At 47.9% G+C, this 20000-nt stretch overlaps 1 protein-coding gene across 8 annotated transcripts in view; it reads left to right on the forward strand.

Moving 5' to 3' along the window:
* Nucleotides 1-20000, forward strand: part of LOC125948925 (high affinity copper uptake protein 1) — a 23237-nt gene that overhangs the window by 1046 nt on the left and 2191 nt on the right. The window contains exons 1-5 of one of the 8 annotated variants that reach the window (XM_049675479.1): nt 8234-8379; nt 8447-9595; nt 18156-18603; nt 18693-19030; nt 19667-19696. In XM_049675479.1, the coding sequence (XP_049531436.1) occupies nt 18400-18603; nt 18693-19030; nt 19667-19696 (572 nt within the window). In that variant the 5' untranslated portion in view covers nt 8234-8379; nt 8447-9595; nt 18156-18399. The other 7 variants (XM_049675477.1, XM_049675480.1, XM_049675481.1 and 4 more) reach the window with 7 other exon arrangements.

The raw sequence follows: 20000 nt of genomic DNA on the forward strand, positions 1-20000 counted from the left end.
CAACCCACACCCCTTCCTTCCCATCCCTCGCATCCCCCCCAAATGCTGTGCGCTCTCGCACGCGTGCTCTCTCTCTATCTCTCTCGCTTTACTTTTAAGATGTTTTTACAAGATCCCGAGGTTACTTGATCTCATGGCCGCCTGCTCCCCGCTCAGTAGAGTCGCTTTTTTCCGTTCGTACTTCGCCGACAGCCGATGTCTGCTGTGATGCAACTTCGTCGTCTCCACCACCGTGTGGCCACCAAAGCATGGTGCATGCTGTAGTAGCTAGCTTTGGCGCTCGTTGCAACTTTGGCTGGTTTCTCTCTCTCTCTCCCTCGTGGTGCTGGCGGTCACCGAGTTGCATCACGAGAGCCGGCAGGCTAGGCTCGCGAAGGTGCGAGTATTTCACTTAATTCTTTTCGCTGCTGTTGTTGTTGCGGAATTTATTACCCATTTTACCGCCATCTCCACGGTGTGCACCTGCATTCGCGATATTCGCATTGTTTTGCGAGCTGACGATGCAATCAGAATGGTAATTCCGTTGTTATTTCAATTTGAAAAACATAAACTTTCCCATTACTGCCCAGCCCCGGTTGGTGGTGTTAGTTTTGGTTTGGGTTGAGGCGAATGTTGTTGTCGAAAAGTTTTGTTGCACTAATCTCAGCAGGCCTGGACAGTGTGCAAGTTAATACCGGTGCTTTAACCCAAGGCAAGATACAAACAAGCATTACACAGCAGCAAGTAACGTGATTGCTTTTGAAGAATACGCTTTTAGTACAATAAATATTTAAATCAATCAAACTTTTTTTAATTCTTTTTGCCAAAAAAGTCAAAAACCATCAACGCAGAATTAATGGTGAAGCAATCATGCACCCGACATTCAGCTCTGCAACCCTTACTGCTTCTCTAGGTAGTTATTAACTTTGCATCGTAAAATCCCTTTTGTGGGTAACGCGAAGTGACTCGAGCACCGTTCACACATTGACCGACAGACGGCTGCCACGTTGTCTCAGACCGCTACAGACCCGCTTACCTTACGCCCGGCTTACATAATTGCAACAGGCACGTGAAACTGCCGAACCATGCAAAATGCGTGATCGTAAGACGATCGCGTTGCGCATTCAACCCAAAACGAACTAGCGAAGTAGCCATCGACACTCGAGACATCGCGAAATGCCCTCGCTATGGCGACGACAACGAAGAAGATCGATTCTAGACGGAAGCGTCGCGGGTTTCGCAAAATGGCATGTGGCCATCGGGTGTCTGCCTGTGTCTGCCACCCATCACACCACATGCCAATTGGCTCAGCAATCTTATCTGCAACTTCGACAACATTTTATGCCCCCATCCGATTGCAGTGCTACTTGGATTGACAACGACGACGACGACGACGATTGGATTGCACACTAACCACCACCACCACCACCAGCAGCAATCCGCTCCACTGTTTGGAAAAGTAATCTCACCTGGGCTGGAGTGGCGACAGAATGTGCTTGTTTAATTGTGACGCCATTTGCTTCCGTCTCATTTTCTCCATTTTTATCTGCCATAAGAAGGAAACGGTTGGGGCCATCGATCGGCCCTGAACAGGGCTCAACGCAGACCTTGGCGCAGGTTCGGTTGCTCCGTGACCAACGTCTGCATAAGATGCGAGAGCCAGCGAAATAATTACTATTTGCACTGTGGTGTAGGCCACCAAACGATATGCCCGTATCGATCCAGATTGATATTCTGCCTACTTCGAGTTTTCAATCACGATTTCCGTATTTTCTTCCTCTGTTCTCGGGGGTTTTTTTTTGTTGTTTTTGTGAAACGATGAACGTGACGTCGAAAGAAGGAAAACGAAAACGGTGGCCGCCTCCGGTGATCCGGAAATAGAAGAATAAAATTAGATAAATGCAATTGCGCTAACCTGCTTTCGCTGGACGACGGTTCCCCCGGGGACGACGACAATCTGCTGCTCATGTTTCGCCTTCGCCTTCGCATTGGCATTATGACCGTTGTGCTGGAGTTGGTCAATTGGAGCAGTTGCGACATGGGCGCAGAACGTTTTACTCTCGCTTGTGGGACATTTTGGGACCAAGCTCTTTAGGTTGACAATTTTTAATGAGCATCTACCAACGTAGGGCCATGGAGAACGTGGGCCAAGGATCCACAAATCTGTGAATGGTGGCCCACTGCGAGCGTATTGTGTGTGTGTGTGTTTGTGGTTCCCCATTGGGTTTGCTTTTCACCGAGGTTTTCCTTTTTTAGTGCATTCTCTCTCGGGCGTTTTCTCTTCCATGAAAACAAACACACACACACACACACATACAACTGTTCCACAGAATGTTGCTTCTGATTTGGTGACACCGAGCTTTGCCTCAGTCTGGGCTTGTTGGTGTGGGGGTCACATGGTACGCTCGGCATACTTCAGCCGCTCTAATGAGTTCTTGGGAAAACATAGCTTCAAGCCTAGTGTTTCGAGTATCTTAGTTTGTGCCGGAACCAGAACCAGCCTGCCTCCGGCTGCAAGAATACTGTGGAAGAGTGGTATCCTTGCTTTCATCCTCGTGCGGAGGAGGAGATAAACGCCAAAAAGCAAAGCGTGTACAATCAGAAGCAAAAGCACTGACCGCTCCGTGAGGATTGGCGAGGGGAAAACGAATGGAAATATCCCTTAGACGATCCTAGATACTTGACTGTTTGAGACACCGTCTGATCGAAGCTGTTTCTCATTAGCATAGTTTAATCAAAATTTAATCGAACATCTCGATGCGAGCTTTTGATAGTCACTTCGGTCTCCTAAGCATCACTTTCGGGCCCAATATCTGTCTCCTAAGGTTTTCATTACGCCCGCCATGCCACAAACCATATGTGCCATCGTGTGCTAGCGACTAAAACCGTTTTCCGTCGAATATGTCGAATGACAGGAACATTTCCCTTCCGGGAAAATGCTTTCCAGCAGGTCCTTGCAGGCTTCGACGGATTCCCGTGGAAATAGCTGCATATTCTGTGGTTCTAAATTCCCCCAGTAGGCGATGGATGGATTCGTCTCTCTCTCTCTCTCTCTCTCTCTCTCTCTCTCTCTCTCTCTCTCTCTCTCTCTCTCTAGTTGTAATACATCGCCCTCCATTTACCAGCCACAGCCACCGCACACACGCATAGCCTGCTCTTCAGTGCAACATTGTTGGTTAGCTGGTGCGGTTCACATCAGCAGGCGATGCATATTTACGGAACTACTCAAACCTCCAACTAGACGGCGGTGTGCGATTTATAGAAATAATTAAATGTCCCCTGTCCCCACTCTATTTGATGGAAGTTTAATTATTGTAGATTGTTGTTGTTGTTGTGCACTATCCCCATTGCCAGTAGTGGGTTAATATTCTCGCTGTACTGACGCTGTACCAAGTGGAACTATAAAATGTGGTCACAGTGCGAGTACTGTGGGTTTCGGTGAAGTTCCAGCGTTGGTCGCTTCGAGTTACGTGAGAAAATAATTAATTTAAAGCTCGTACAACATTACGGGGCATCCTTTGATGAACCCCGAAGGGCTTGATATCGCACCTCGACGTACCACAAAAGTCGGTCGGAATTAATGTTGCCGAACAAATGATTCCCTGTTTTACTCCTAGTTCTGGACCACAAATATAGCACATCTCTGTCACGCGGGAGGAGAGAGGTCACCCATTCCACCTGTCCATCACTCACGGTCACGGAATTTGTCTCTGTCGGAAAGTTGACATCCATGGAATCTCCCTCAAAAAAAAAGGACGTCCAATTCCAGCAAAGATATGGGGCTTATTTTTGGCATTGCAGGGACAAAGACAAACATGTACTGTCGCGCTGGTGCGTGAAATTGACGCCCGTGTGACCACCGTAGCCCACCATTACGCTCTGCTGCTGCACACGTGCAATCAACGTGTTCCGGTGCTTCCGCCCAACGCATACCAACTTTATGATGCTATGCTCATTCCACCAGCAACACCGATGTACGCCCCGAGGAGTTGATGCTGCTAGATGCGTTGTTTTAGATGCCACGCAACTTTTGACACGCTTTCCGGTTTCGGTTTGCGGTTGTCCGAGACCTGAAGGCTGGAGGCGTGACAGGAGGATCGGCTGGAGGCGTGACAGGAGGAAAATGGAGCACCAGGAGCCTTTAGCACACGGTTCGGTACCGGGAGTGGTGAAGTCATAAAAAAGGCGAACTCTCTAACTGGCCCCAAAAACTCTGTTCCTCCGTGTACCGTTCAGTTTCGAAAGTGTGCTACGCGCGCTGCTGGTGGAGGTAGGGGACAGCATGAATTTGGAGCAGTCAAACCTGCCGGAGGGGTCATGGCGTTCACCGTCAAGGCTATGCTGTGCCTCGTTGCTCTTGTGGTTTCCGATTGCGAAATGAAGCACTTTTGCGGAGCAGATCGTGGGTTCGAGTCCACTCCGTCCGTCGTCACGACTTCGACATTCCTTTCGCTTCCCGACGCTTGTGGTCCGCCCTCCCGCACACACACACACACGCTGGATTAGTTTCACCGTGGTACGAGTTTTGCGGAGTCTTCTATTCGACGGTTCGGTATTTTCGTATTGTTTTTTCCCCCCAAATAATAAGAGCTTTTGTATAATAAAGCGACTTGTGCTTGCCGGTTACCGGAGCCAACATTTTATGACCACGGGACTGCCCTTCACGAGGGGCAAAGTTGTACCTAATGGAATTTCGATTTTAAAGCTTGAGCTTGATTAATTGTCCTGTTCAAACCCACGCCCCAGATGACGTCGAGACTTTCGCATCGTTTCGCACCGTTTACCGTTGGTGTTTGTGGCCGGTTGAGAAGAGTGCTGGCAGTGATTATGAAAGACGGCTTGAGGTTTTCGTTGTGTTTGTCTAGCTAATCGGCTGTAAAATGGTTTTCCCCAACAAGGGAAAGGACGATTGGACCGGTACCGGCGGCTGTCCAGTTCTTTCACTCGCGGACTTAACCTTCTAAGCTGTTAAAGTTGCTCTGACGGATCTTATCGGGATTTTGGTTGTGGTTTGTGGTGCGTTGGGGTGTGGTTTTCGAGAAGGGGTTACCAGATCGTGAGAAAAGATATATACGAAATCTATTAGCTGCCCATTGGAATGCGGCTCTAGATTGCGCTCTGTAGTTGGAGCTGTTGAAGGAATGTTGTCAAGCAGTTCTCATAATGCTTGCTGAGGTCGTCACATCATTTTGCATAATTTAGCAGCATCGAATCGGCTCAACACAGCTCCAACCGCGTGCACTTGAGCGAACGGAAGTTACATTCTTGGAGTAAAGTTCTGGAGCGGCATAAAGCGATTGAATCCGTTTTCACCTTTTCATCCCTTTCACATTGCTTTTCGTTGCCTCCGGCAACGCGAGCGGACTTTTCTAATTACGACACAAGATCAATCGCAGCAACATTGGCACGTGTTTCACCTAAACTTTTGGGACGGGTTTCACGTGGTACAATATCCTATCCCCACTCTGTTCTGTTCTGATTTGTTTCGCACAATTTACCATAAATTCGGCGCGAGTTAGCGGCATTAATGCTGGCGCAACGCGGTTCCCAACGATCCTTTCATGTCCCGGAAATCTGTCACCAGATCCTCCCGCCTCCCGGGTTCGGAGTTCCTGGCAAAGTGACTGTTGACATTAAAGCTGGGGCTTTCGCTAAACTCATTAGCCACCGTTTGCGGGTGAATACACGTGCTGCGGGAGTTCACAGACACCCACGACGCTCGTCAGCTTACCGAAAGACCGGCTATCATTGCACTCGGTAGCAATGATACCCTCCCTTGGCCGTTGTTCTCTCCGATATGTTCGCTTGAAGCGGAAGGATTCTGCGAACTGTGGATTACTCGTTATCCGGGTCCGTGTTCGTGTCCGAGGCTTAAACTCGGCAAACTGGCAAATCGAGCTCGAGCTCTGGCGTATGCGGGAGCACTGAAGCTGGAGTAAGCTTTATTGTGCCCCATTAAGGTGAATTGTGTTTGTTTGTTTGTCCGGTTAGTTAGCTAGATCGGTTCGTGCATAAGTTAGGTGTTTGCAAGTGCAACCTTGCATCGTACAGATCACCTTAAGCTATAAGGTACACGGTACCCTTTCCCGGGAAAATGAATATCCTTTGAACTATCGCTTTCTAGGTCTAGTGCATACGATCTGTAGTGGACTCTAGTACTTCCTCGAAATGCTATGCATTAAAAGCTAGGGCGGTTATGCTTACAAAACTGAAATTACTTATTAAAAATTCTTTCACTGTCGAACTGGTCGGGTTCTCTTTTGGGCTGATAAAAACTGTTTGCCTGCACAGGATCAAAATTTGCATGCTTTTCACCATCCCGTTCCCGTATACTATTGGGCTGATGGTAGTACTGCAGAATTCTATGGTTTGCAATTAAAAACAGGAACTGTTCTGCACAGCAAGCCAAAAGTTTTACCTTTTCATGGAATGGAACTTATTAAACATTGTTCGATGGTCGCCATTAAATCGAAGGTATTGTAGCCTTTCTAACTCTAGTATGGATCTTGCCATGTGGTAGCCTAGTTGCAACAACATCACCAGCACCATCAATACATAGCCTGAACCGTGTGGGTTTGGCTCAAGTTACCGGGAAAATCGGACAATGCAGAGTACGAAGAACTCACATCGGCTCGGAACACGTCTGCATTTGATGTGGCGTCCGAACTCGACGTCTGGGCTACCATGGAAGCCCAGCTCGATAGTAAGCCCGATAGCTTGTCCTAACTTGTTAACAACGTGGGGCACGGTGAAGGTATTGGCATTGGAGGTGTGGCAGCAACAATGTTTGTTCTAAATTACCTCGTCAGCCGGTGTAACATGGGCCGGTGCAACCTGCACCTGCTGCACGAATGCAACTCTCGGCGGTAGGCCGATCGTTCGAAGATAAATTTAATTGTTTGCTAGTGCTTGTGCGAAGTCTCGTGGTAACGTGCGAGGTTTCAGGCTTCTGAGATGAGTACACCAGCAGGAAGCCTCAAATGCATTGTTTCCCTTCTACTGTTTCTAATGCTCATAAGTTACGATGAATACCACCAGATGATTCCAATCGAGCATAGTTTCTGCGAAGGAAGATATGTTTTGGGAACGCTCACAATGTTTTCAATGCTTCCTTCATTACAGTTCCGCACGTACCGGAAGTGACGATGATTGTAACTAAGTTAATTTATTATATTTAACACACTGTGGATACAGGAATCCCTGAAGAACGCAATTAGTCACCTTTCAGTACTGTAGTAGTATGGAGTAATGCTGCTGATGGTGAGGCACTAAATACTGTTGATTAGATTTCAATCAATACCAATCCCACTAATGAGTAATGAGATTTGGTTAGAATAGTTGGGATTGATTCCCTTTCTGCCAATCACGGGCAGCATTTTACGCTCGGCATAGCCTTTTTAATCGAACCCCCGATCCCGATGTGTACGCCAATATCGGCCACTTGTTCAAAACCACAGAGACCCATCGCTCATCGAAACCGCTGTTGCGTGCCGTTTAACGGCAAAGTTATTGAACATCCAGTGTGACGATAATCGCAAGCGGTCGAGTGAGTGGCCATGATGGACAGCAGCAGCCCGAACTAGGTCACAGGAATTAAAAATGGCTCGAGTTGCGCGATTCTACCAGAGTGGAGAGGGTAAAAAAAAATACTGGAAAAGGTATTACCTCAGCAGAAAAAATGGGTTTTTTGCCTTCGCGATGATGATCCGCTATTATTGTTGCTGCTGCTGCTACTGCTGCTGTGGGTAGCGGAGTGATAAAATTCTCTCAAAACAAACATGAAATAAATCCGTTTACCGCAATAACACAGCCAGTACCACCGCATAGTTGGGGACTGTCAATTGAGATTTTCAGTTCATCGTCCATTTGCCACCATGCTTTATGGCCACGAAATGCTAAAGCACAGTCCCCCTGGAACACACCCTCTTCGGTCGTCGTGTACGTGATCGCTGGGTGTGTGTTTAGCTGATAGTCAACAGTCCGGGATGGCTCCGGGACCGAGTTCACGATGATACGCTCCCGTGGGACAGTAGAGTTTGCCAGGTCCAGTGACGGACTGGTACCGTACCATCGAGAGTGATCTGATATGGTGCTCTATTGTGTTTCACTGGAAATCGATCCCAAAAGTTGTACCGTGGTGCCGTGCTGTCGACTAAACGGAAGCTACTAGGATGCATTCAGAAAGATCGATCTGCATTCAGCGTATTAGTTGGTGATTCGATTACGCGGAACTGAATCCCATTTATTTCGGTGCCTGTCACACGATTTCAACGTATTTGTATCTGGCATCACGAGTCAAAAAGGTTTTTTTCCGGAGAGTTTTTACGGGGTAATGCTTTTTTTCCTCGTAAGCTGTTATTTGGTTGGTTTGCCCCGATGTGCTCAATGTTCGATTTCAAGGTATGTTGACATCGCTCTGGCATATGCTTTAGTGTTGAATGATTCATGATTCTTTCCTGCTCAATAGTGCGACATCAAAGGCAGAATTCTTATTAACTACACTAATACCTTTACCATCCGACAAGGTAACCAATCATAGATCAAATAGTAAGTACGTCTGGTAGCATCTAAGTGTGCCACGGTTCCCATCGCTAGAACATCGGTTCAGTAAAAATACTGAGAGGCGAAAGACCTCGAGCCGTGCAAAGTAAATTTAATAATCGAGACAAAATTAATCGAATGCGACCCACGCATCACAGCCTACGCGCGCTCCCTGTTCATGCGATATGTTGATGAGGGAAAAGGCGGCCGAAGAAAGAGATTTGTTCCTTACACGCCAACCCCTTACTCGTCCTCTTTATCATCAAACCACAAAAGATTTCAAGGAGTAATGATGACGTTGACCAACAACCAAACCAACACAATCGGTTCCAATCGCTTATTTGCCTTTCTGTGGTGCCCCACTGTACTGTTTACCAGACGATTCTGGGCTAGTGCAGCAGACAGAGGGATCCTCCAGGGTAGGACATTAGATTTTCACCCTTTTTATCACCAGCAACAACACCGGTTTCGATGGTTCCCCGCAATAGCAGCAATCCACTCCAAGTGTCACTAGTGTATATTGCGTCTTTGAAAAGAAATTATCGGTCAGAGCAAGGGGGCGATAAGCGCCGCTAGTGCGCGGTAAAGGCTATGGCAGCAGCAGCAGCACCAACCCTTGGATCGGTTCTGTGGTTTCGGTCTGCGCCTCCCACCACAATGATGTTTGTTGGTGGGTTTGATGCTGTTTGCCGATGCCAATGAGGAGCTCTCGACAAGAAGAACACCACAACACATCCCTTGATAGTGCTGCCCAATCAACTACAGACACACATACACGCACGCACACCACACAGCTGGTGACACTGTTCTTTATCAAGATAGCAACTGTTTAGCCAGACCGCGCGTACGCGATAATACGGCAACGCAAATCGATCTGCGGGCGCACGACTCTGGTTAACCGCATCCATCCGCGCCGTTCATTTTGGGCTGGGATTGTTTTAGCCAATCGTTTTTAATTATAATTCGCCACCCTCCGGCGTCACAGTCGGTAGTTATGTTTCGTCCGCGGAGGAGGTTGATGCTAAATTGTGTTCGTAACCGGTGGTTTCTCGCTCGATGCGATGCGCAACGCTTAGTTAAGTGCTTAACAAGCTTTACGCGAACCAGCTACTCGCTGGTGGTGACAACTAACTCGAGTGCATAAACGCGAATCCCACCCCACTTTCGGTCGTATGTGTACGTGTGCGGTGTTCTTCATTCATCGAGTGGCTAGTAAAGTCAACACACGGGATTGCTGGACACCTTCTAAACCAAGACAATGTCGCTCACACCACGGCTACTCCTGAAGTAGCCGTGGAGATTCGTGGAAAAGCAATGGCTGCTTAGCGTCACTCTCGTCCTCGGCGCAGACTTTTCTTGTTTGGAGATTCTTGGTAATGGTTTCGTGAGCGCGTTCCTAGAAACGAACCACCGAGCGCGTCGTCTGTTGCTGGAGAGGCTGAGTGTCCGTGTGTTGCTGCACCCCAAATGAACTTATCCCCGAGCGGCTGTCAGAAGATGCAATTTCTTCGCAATTTTGTTAGCAAAAGCTCCTTCGCCTTCGTACGAGATGCAACCCACAATACAGCATGTTTGCCTGTTGGTGTGGCTCACCGACCGACCAAGGCTTTAATATCCTAACTTCGAGCGTTAAAGTTTGTTTGTTGCATCCTGGCTTGGGCTCTTGGGGAATCGTCGTCGTGGTCGAGTGGCGTGTTTTGCTCATCTGGTGTAGAGCATTGTTTGAAAGGATGAGAATGAAAATATGGTCTCCAAGCAATGTTTAACCAGATCATTGAAGTGCATTCGTTTCAACTGTTGTTTGCACCTTCTTCTCCTGGGTTCCGTAACGAGTGCTTGAGAGCTCGAAAACAGAGTTCATTGCATTTAGTGCACTTATCTTAGTGTGTCGAGCGAGTTCATAAACAAGAAACTGCCTTAGAAGAGTTTCATTTGTTCCTGCATGTGCAAGTCCATTAAGTTGAAACTATTTGTCTTGGCATAACTCCTTCTTATCCTTTAGTGCCGCCGTGAACAGCTGAACAATAGATGGTGCCAGTAGAGAGGAATGGAAAAATAATTTTGAACATAGTTTTCAAACTCAAATCATGTTGCAGGCAGCTGTTGCATTTGAAAATTATTAGGAGAAAAGGCAAAAGAGAAAAAACGACGGTAAATGGTGAACAACGCCAGAGGATATAAAATCAGTTTCAATCAATGTTGAACTCTTGTTCACTCCCAGTCTTGCTCGCTTGATTCCAATCTAGCATATATATTGTTGCATGCTTTGGCATCGAGAGATTGAATCAGAACTCAGAGCTCGATCGAATTAGAACGAATTGAGAAACCAAAAGCATAGAAACCACACGTCAGTAATTAATCGGGGTCACTGCTGCCCAACCCTTCTCGGGCATGTCGCTCACCCAACGGTACGTTTTTCTATTAAACCGTTGCAATTCCGCCTCGTTTGCACTGCATCGACCACGGACCATGCACCGGAAGATTTCTACGAGAGCATGAGAGAGAGAGAGAGACAGAGAGCGCGAAGGAGACCTACCACAACACCGGTGGTCAAAGTGCTGATTCCGGATCCCGGATCGCCGCTTTTGGTGGCGAATAGTTTCAAATTGGAATTTCCTTTTCGATCGGAAATTGGAAAACCGTGAACAGCATACCTATTGGCGCCGCGCTATCACGTGGAGTGAGCAGAGAATCCTTAGGGGTTGGGCTTCGACAAACACCACGGAGATCAACGGCGATATACCGTTCAAGAATTTGGACAGACTATTTCCTGCCGTGGCTGCAGAACAGCTTGGTTTGTGCTATGGTGCTGCAGATGACCGGGGTTTTTGTTGATAAATGTTTTTTATAGGCAAAACGTGACGAAGCCGCCAGCCATCTGTGTGCGAGTGTGGCCGCGTACGGTTTGCGCAAAAATTGCTGCTGCAGCATTGGCGATCGAGGTTGGTATGGAAAACCACACTACTGCTACTACTACTACTACTTACCTCTGAAGAATCTGATAATAATATCTCTTCGGTTTCCGTTCCTTCCGCCCGTTCGGTCAGCTGGCGACCTTTCCATTTTAGTGTTCGCTTCATTCAATCTACCAAAAACTTAGTCTTCGTGCTGTCGGTCGGTCGGTCGGTTTGGATTGGGTGTACAAAGTTGTGCGAACACTAGAAATGCCGACTTATGATTTTATTCTTCTTTATTTTCCCCTCCGTTAATTCAAGTGGAATCGATGAGAATTCCGGCGAAGGCACATCGGAAATTGAAAAGTAATGACTTTTCTTTCATTACATTTTTCGTTTCCCCGGTTGTGGAAGCTAAAAGCGAACCCCGAGCGAACGAGTGAATCCGATCGTTATCGCTAACTACAATTTATTTGGCACATGGAAAGCGAAAAGGATGAGGTTTTCTCCAGCCTTTTTCCGGTCTGTGCGTGCGTCTGTGTGTGTGTGTGTGTGTGTGCACTGAAGATGCGAAAGACTAGCACGAACCAACGGAGCACCTGCCAGAATCCATCAGTGAATATGAAACAGTAAATTATGTCGTTACATGCCAGCGAGAACGTGCAATTTGTTTCCTGCAGAGAATTGTACTACTTGGCAGCATGTAAGTGATATCGCAGCAGCTAGGATGGCAACATGATGAGACGGGGCTTTGAATGACGTTTGAAGGAGCAAGCATAATACGAACACTGGAACAACGATGCCCCCGGTGGCTGCAATATTTTTATTCTTAGTAGAAGCAGCAAACGTCAAGGTTGGCTCCGCCTTTGCTCGATTGCTTACCTTCTGCAAATTCTGTTGGTATAGAGTTTCGCTTCATCAAAGTAAACCATTCGCTCCTACGGATTCTACAAGGACCGCCGGGACAGTGTAAATAGTTTATCAGGTTACGATGAAAACCAACGCTCGCCTTTTACCGATAAACCAAACCGGCAAACTGTGGTGCAAACACTTTTTGAGGGCAAATTTTGGGATTTTTTTTTTAATTAATTCGTTGGTAATAACCAAGAATCCGGGATTTCGGGGGAAAACCAACTCCATCATCAGCCCATTTTTAAGTAGTAACGAAGCGGTTCCAGCTGCCAGCGAACTTTGATCCACCGATCGGATCGAGCAAGTGCGCACTTGACCGACATTCATGAAACATTCATTTGAAGCATAAATGCATTTATGGATCCAGCTGTGACGGGTTCCAGGAATCGTTCCAGTTCGAACTCTCTACAAGAGCACTGTTATTCGGTATCCTTTGAGCACTGCTTTAACAAACCAGGCAATCGTGTTTTTCTTTGATTTTCAATGAAAAACAAATTAGGTTTTAAGGTTGTCGCTTGGCCGCCCCGATTACATTAGTGTACCGGAACGTGGGCTGCTGCGATATTTACACCTCAAATACCATTGGCGATGGGCGAAGGCTTCCTTTAATTAATGGCAATGCGAACTGAGGCAAACTTTTGCCAGATTCCCTTTCTTTTTTTTTTGTTTTGTTTGTTGCCAACTCATCGCCTTAGAACTTTGACCGGTTGGCCATTGCTGGGGAAACACCTCCCACCATTTCCGTTAAAACGTCGAGTTCTCGGATCGGCTATACCCCCCTCTGGAAAACACGTCTGCGCCCGGCGGATTTGTAATATGCTTAGCCAAACAAGTTGCGTCTAAAAATTAATGGAATGTAAACTGAAGAATGGAATTTCGTGAAAAGTTCCAAAGCGCTCCTTCGGGGGAGGGATGGAAGAGGGAGGGGGAGCACGAGGGCAAACTATGGCCATTCATTGAATTACGTGCCTTCGTTCCTTACTTCCTCTGTGTGTAGCGAGAAAATGGTTGTTGTAAAATGCAGTTGCCGAGATTTCCCGATGGGCAGCATCCCCGGGCCCTGGGTCTTAGATGGCGATAAACAACAAGTGGCTGGCGGCGGCACTCTGGCGAGGATGAAGCCGCATCGCAGCTTGCTGGAGGTGCTTCAACCGGCTGTCCGTTCGGAGCAGCAGCAGAAGCAGACAAAACAAGTCCACCGCTCGCTCATGAGGGCAAACACAGAAACCAACTCAACGGCTTCAGGCTAAAAGCGTTTACGTTGCCCCTTGGTCGTTGGATTTAGTGGGGATGCAGCTTCCGTGGTGGAGCTACCCTCTCCCCCTCCCCCCCCCCCCCCCCAATAGCATAACGTGGAGTGGGACAAACGTCACTACTACATAGACCCGGTTGCCCGGCAGCCAGCCAGCCTGCCAGTGGCTCTGTGTGCATGCGCGCGCCCATTTGTCAAGGTCGTCCAGTTTGGTCGATTTTCGTGCCCGTTCTCTGGGGCACGCACGCGGGGTGCTTCTCAGCTGTGACTTATAGCATTCCTTCGTCCGGTTAGAAGACGTGATGGTTAGAAGGCAAAAAAGAAGAAGAAAATGTATTTTCGAAAGCCAAGATACTAAATTAATGAAAAATAGTTGAATTTCAAATTTCGTGAGTCATTCACATTTTAATCGAAGACTCAGTTGTTGCTTGGTAGTAGCCTGGCCACGTTGCCATGTAGTGATCGTTTCTAGGCAAACTGGTCTTACGCTAGCAACAAGTGTATTCGTGTGATCGTTATGATGGCGAACACACGGATGATGATGATGGCGATGTATTTGGAGAAAAAGCTAAATGTGTCGAAATAATTGTCATATCATTCACGGTGCTTGGCATTAACATTTTAAAACAAGTATAAAAATTCGTCTGATTGTGCTTTACATCATTATAAAGCCATTGTTTCTGTTATTCTGTATATGTAATTTTTATAAATAATTGAATCGTTTACGGCACCTCAGTTCAGTTTGCTCGTTGAGGGTGTCTGTGCTAAGTTGATGTCCATTCTGCATGTGTCCAGGGACGTCGGTGCCCTTGGGGCGTGAGCATAATTAAATCATCATAAACCGAGCGAGCATCTCGTCGGTTCGTGAAAGATGCACAGAAGTATGCCAAAAATGCACACAATAATACAGCGTCGGTAAATATGATTAACATATTGGAATACATAACGCCAAGGATGGAAAAACCCATACCAGGTGCAGCGTGCAACGCACTGGAATGAACGATCGCATATTGTTCAATCAGCTTCCGTTTGGTCCGAAATTATTGCGTTTGGCCAAGCGGACGCGCTCTGAATGATGAGTGTGATGTTCAAACGGACAGATAGCACAAACGGTATGCATGGCGTTTATGTGTCTGTGTGTCACTGCGAAAGAGGGCGTACTGGGCGTGCCTGCTGGATGATATTTTTTTTTTTAAGCGCATCCAAAACAAGAATAGCGAATAGCCGTGATGTGACTATACACTGCATCGAGAATGCAGCGATATAAAGAGTGCCTACGCAGGCCTCGCAGGCGTTCACTTGATACCCGGATGTAGCTGATGCTCTACTGTTACAAGCTGCTGTCGGGTCGTTTTGACCTGGTAGGAGGAGGAAGGGGAGCATAAAACAAATCACACAGACTCTCAGACATGTTTCCCCTAGCACAGACGGATGACACCCTGCATTTGGCGCACTGATTGCATCACGCACCCTCCCTCGCATACGCCCGCAATCGCTGGTGTCTGTTGGCAGCATCATGCCATCCGCCAGTCACACGCTGGCCAGGGACAATTGTCGCTAATTGAGACGAATCGAAACAATTCCACGGCTGGCACAGGAGGCGGCACAGGCAGCTTAGGTCTTCAACCCTTTGATAGACGTGCAATGCGCTCTATCGCTCTCTGGTTCCCGTTGGTAGCATGGAAGTAGTGATGGAATCCTCCCTCCCATGCCTACCATTTGCTGTTGTACTACAGTAGCGAGCGATGTTCATGAAAATCGTACCCAGCAGCACTACATCTAAGATGCAGCAGAGTGTCTAAATGATGCGATTCTACGAATTCTTTTGTTGCGCAAAGTTGTGCCAACTCCTTCACGTCCAATGTCAAACTATCTGGGCAGCATCTTCTGTGCGTTAGTGGCTGGCTGCCAAACCATTAGTTGCTGAATGGTAATTGCTTCTTATTTATTCTAATTTTAAGTGAGTTTTAAAAGGATGGGCGCACTAATCACAGCAGCCCAGCATGAAGAAATCGACGCTAGCTTTGACGCTTCAAAAGCATGCCTCTACCATGGTCGTTAGAACTTCTTCCTCGATGCCTCTAACGACTGTCGCCAAAAACGTTCCTTTACTGTGACGGAGTTTCGGATAACGAGCGATCCTTGGCCCACGGCACGATTGACATATTCTCAATGTCGACGCCAAGATCAAGAAAACCAGCGGCATCCCGCGATGCTCGAAGATGCTCTCATCAAACAGCACTATCCATGGCATCCCTGATGTTGTCGTCGTCGTCGTCGTCGGATGCGAATAAATTGAAAATTAAATCGAAACAACGACAAGACGAACTATGTGCCTCCATCAGTTCGCCCCTTTATCGCCAGTGCCACTGTTGGTCACCGCAAACGATGGCCTTTCGCCACTGTTGCTGCCTGCTTTCGGTGGATTGCGTTTTCCGTCCAACTGAACTACGGATTTTCATATCACTCGCCCATCGCTCTGTGGTTGGCGCGGTCACGAGCGGCAGCGATGATCATATCAGCTTCTCTTCACTCATTTGCGGTGGGTTCGTGGCTTCATCCCTGGCAACAGTACGTTTGATGTGTGCTCACATTTGTGTACGAGATGTAGTTTTAATAAGGTTTGAGGCCATGGTGAAGACATTTAATAAGGTTTAACGGCCATTGAAGACCTGGCATTGATAGCACCGCCGCTGCCGACTGCCTTCCCTTACCAGTAGCAAGCCAGTTTCGAATGAAGTTTAATAAACCTAACAGGAAAGCGACCTCGTTCGGTTTGATTATCTGTTTGCTCGGGCTTGAAAAGCGGGGGATGGGTATGATGATGTGTCTGCAGTGCAGAATGATATTTGAATACTAATTATCCTGGCACAGATTTCCGTTTGATGGTAAGCCTCATCATCTGTCTCATTCCAGCTGCCTCAATTACCGAGCAGGAATTCGGTGTGTGAGTGTGTGTGTGTATAATTTATTGGAAACTTTTAAACGATTGATATCGATCGGACCGATTTTTCTTTTGTTTTCAATTGAAGGAATCATGAAACATTTTATGCTAATGAGAAAACCACCGCCTCGCTCACGGTGTCGGTTGCACAGAGCATTCACAAAATATGTTAATTTTCCGAGAACTTCGAAACATATCTTTCAATTTCATGTCAACCACCGGGGTCCGGTGAACCGCTCATTGAAGCCTTTTCCTACTGCACTCGGAACAGCACGCTTGGGTGCATGTTGTTGCATGAATAATCGATTGGCCAGGCGGTCTGAATGGAAATTGAATTCAAAGCCGAACAGCGTCCTCAATTCACGTTCGTTTCAAAGCGCAGCATCATTGAGAGCAACATTTGGCGTGAATATTCTGGTGAAGCGAGAGAAGGGTATTCACAATTTCACGCTTTTGTCCGCGCGATGCGATTTCAATTAAAACCACATCCTACGAACATTACTCCTGAAGCACACTTTAGTGAGCAGTGGAGTGAAGTATCTGTTTTGAAGAGTGCCCCATATCCGATGTTTGGTGCCACCCGGATTGACCTACGCGAAATTCTGCCCCTCTTCGTTGATCCTGTTGGTTCTTCAGGCACACGATTGAGCCATCGAATCGAATTCCGGATAACTAGGAATTTCTAATCAAGCCTCGTGTCACAGCCAGAATGCTAGGGCGAGCCCCGGCGCATTTGGTTGATGATGGTTGAAGGGGACAGATTAAATTTTAGAAATGACGCCAACGATCCCTAACTCCAGAGCCCCGATTTTAAACTAGAGATCTGATTAAAGGAGAAAAAGAAAGAAGCAGCATGCCACTCTACCAGCACCAGATGCCAGTGTGTTTATGAGCTGCCTAATACCGTGCTGTGTCAGCGAATTCGACGGGAGATCGACGGGAGAACGGAATTTTCCCATTAAATTGCTTTTTGCGTCGACCGACCGACCGACCGAACGCGGATCGCCAGGTCATGCCAGGGTATGCAGATGATAAGAGAGAGAGAGAGGGAGTGATATTGGCTGGCAAACTGGGTGCCGCTGGCTACAATAAATTCCGACGAAAAGCACCGATTATCATTCCGAGCAGGTTCCGAACGGTGGAAGCTGCCACCAGCGTCGTAACGTAAACGAGAAGCATCTCGGTCGCGTGCTCGCGCTTCCAAATGTCCTTTGGGGCGTGAAATTTGCTGACGATTATCATCCGGACCACCATCCATTAGACCTCTGCCCAGAGGTCCCTTGCCGGCAGTCGCCAAAGGCTTTCTGTCTTCAAACTTTTCACTTTACGCCTTTAGCGCCAACCAGACACCAAACCGGCACGTGGCCACACACAGAGTGCAACAGTGCGATAAATTCCCGGTGACATTCTTTCTCGTCTCAAGCGATTTCGCCATTTTTGTGCCACCAAATGGCCGCGCACTCGTCCCGTCGCTTATAATCTCCCCGGCCCCCGGAACTGGTCCGCTGGTCTGCTGGTATGCAGGCCTTGCAGACTGACTTGGATTGTGCAAAGGGGTTTTATGAGTTATGGCCATCTATTAACACCCCCGGATTACCCGGGCGCTGCTACTCGTTACTCTTTCTCATTTCAGCGTCTCAGCAAGGAACGTCATCATTCTGTCGTAAGATCCTCGGCTGCCATCCCTTCCTCCCTCCCACCAAGTGTACTGGAGCAACTGCATAGAAAGTGATTAAGAAGTGTCGTGTGTCGTAGAAAAGTGCTGGAAAAGAGAAAAAGTTTTTGCCGCAAAACCCAACCAAGGGAGCGAAAGAGATAGACCGTGAGAGAGAGAGAGAGAGAGAGAGCGCAGAAGAGCTGTTCCCGAAGGTGTCCCGATGGCTTCACATATGGACCATTCCGAGCATCACGATTACTCACGCCACACCAATCTATCGGCGGGCGGCGGCATCGACCATAGTGCACACGATCACACGATGACGGTGGATCACGGAGCGCACGCGGGCCACGCAGGCCACGGTGATCATGGTGCCGATGGCCATGGTGCGTCCGGTATGGTGCACCATATGATGTCAATGTCGGTAAGTTGCGTATGCGTGTGGACGCCATCCACCATCCAGCAGCCCATCCGGTCTAAATTCTTTTCCCATCACGTCTGCTCTGATTTCAGTTCCACGGTGGCTACGTCGAGACGATTCTGTTCGAGCAATGGAAAATCGATAGTCTGAGCGGCCTGCTATGGTCCATGTTGGCCATCTTCATCATGGCAACCCTGTACGAAGGGCTCAAATACTATCGGGAGCATTTGTTCTGGCGAACGTACAACGCACTACAGTACCGTCCGGTCACCGTGACGGAGAAGGTGAACGGCAATGGCGTCACGGGGGCAACGAACGTCGAACGGGGTGCCGCCGGCGATAGCTTGAGCATCGTACAGTCACCCATCGGTGGTGGGGGTGGTGTTGGCGGTGGCAGTGCCAGCGGCGAGGATACTGCCCGGGTCGTACAGTAAGTGTTGTTGGGCTACCACCGCAAGGCCATGTGCCGGTATCATGTTTTAATCTTTCCTTCGGAGCGGACAAGGGAACGAACGAGCGAACGAGCGGGTGAGCGAACGGTAAAAAGGACATTCTTTCGGCAAACGGAACGGAACAGAACGGTCTCCTTTTTCCGTGCTCGCTTGTACGGCCACTCGTCCTTTTCCTGTGTGCTCCGACGGATTATGTACCATAGATAAAGTATAGACAGCAAATCGCATTTTCTCACATTATGGTTCCATTTTCTCTCTCTCTCTCTCTCTTTCTCTTCTCTTCGTCTTGTTCCTTTATGTTTCCTTATCATTTTGTTTATATCCCCCGTGTGTTACCACTAACACACACCTACCCGCGCCCTGGCAATCGACGCTGATGCTGCGTGCCATTCAACGTGGCCGGGTTTTGTGGTTCCAAATAATCGAAATAAACCATCCAATCTCGTCGCTACTATCACGGCGACATCATCGTCGTCTTCGTCGTCGTCCTGGCTATCGTCGACATCCATCCATGGTCCTCTCTACATGTGTACACACATCATCATCACATTTTTGGTCTCCTTTTGTATGGGCCTACGGGCACCACCTCCTCTACCCTTCCTGTCTCCTGACAGTATGGTTGGCGAAGTGATCCACAAGCAACCGTAAGTTTTGTACATACAATCGTAGAGCACTAGATCCCAGCAGCACACACAGAGCACGGGCTACTACTACTCTCTGCTATAAATACTGTTTAATACCTATCGCTTTCTATTCCCGGTATTTCTTCCACATCGAAACACCTTTCTGAACTCTAATCCTATCGAAGCAACCACCGCCGCCGCCGTCGCCGTGTTCCATTTTCGGTTAAACTAATAGAGAGCGGAGGCACCACATAACCTTCACATTAGCACGTGCTTGTTCTGTCCTTTTTTTTGGCGATAGTAGTACTCCTTCTCCGCTTAAATA

The sequence above is a fragment of the Anopheles darlingi genome, chromosome 2 (genome assembly GCF_943734745.1).
Source record: "Anopheles darlingi chromosome 2, idAnoDarlMG_H_01, whole genome shotgun sequence".
NCBI classification, from domain to species: Eukaryota; Metazoa; Arthropoda; class Insecta; order Diptera; family Culicidae; genus Anopheles; species Anopheles darlingi.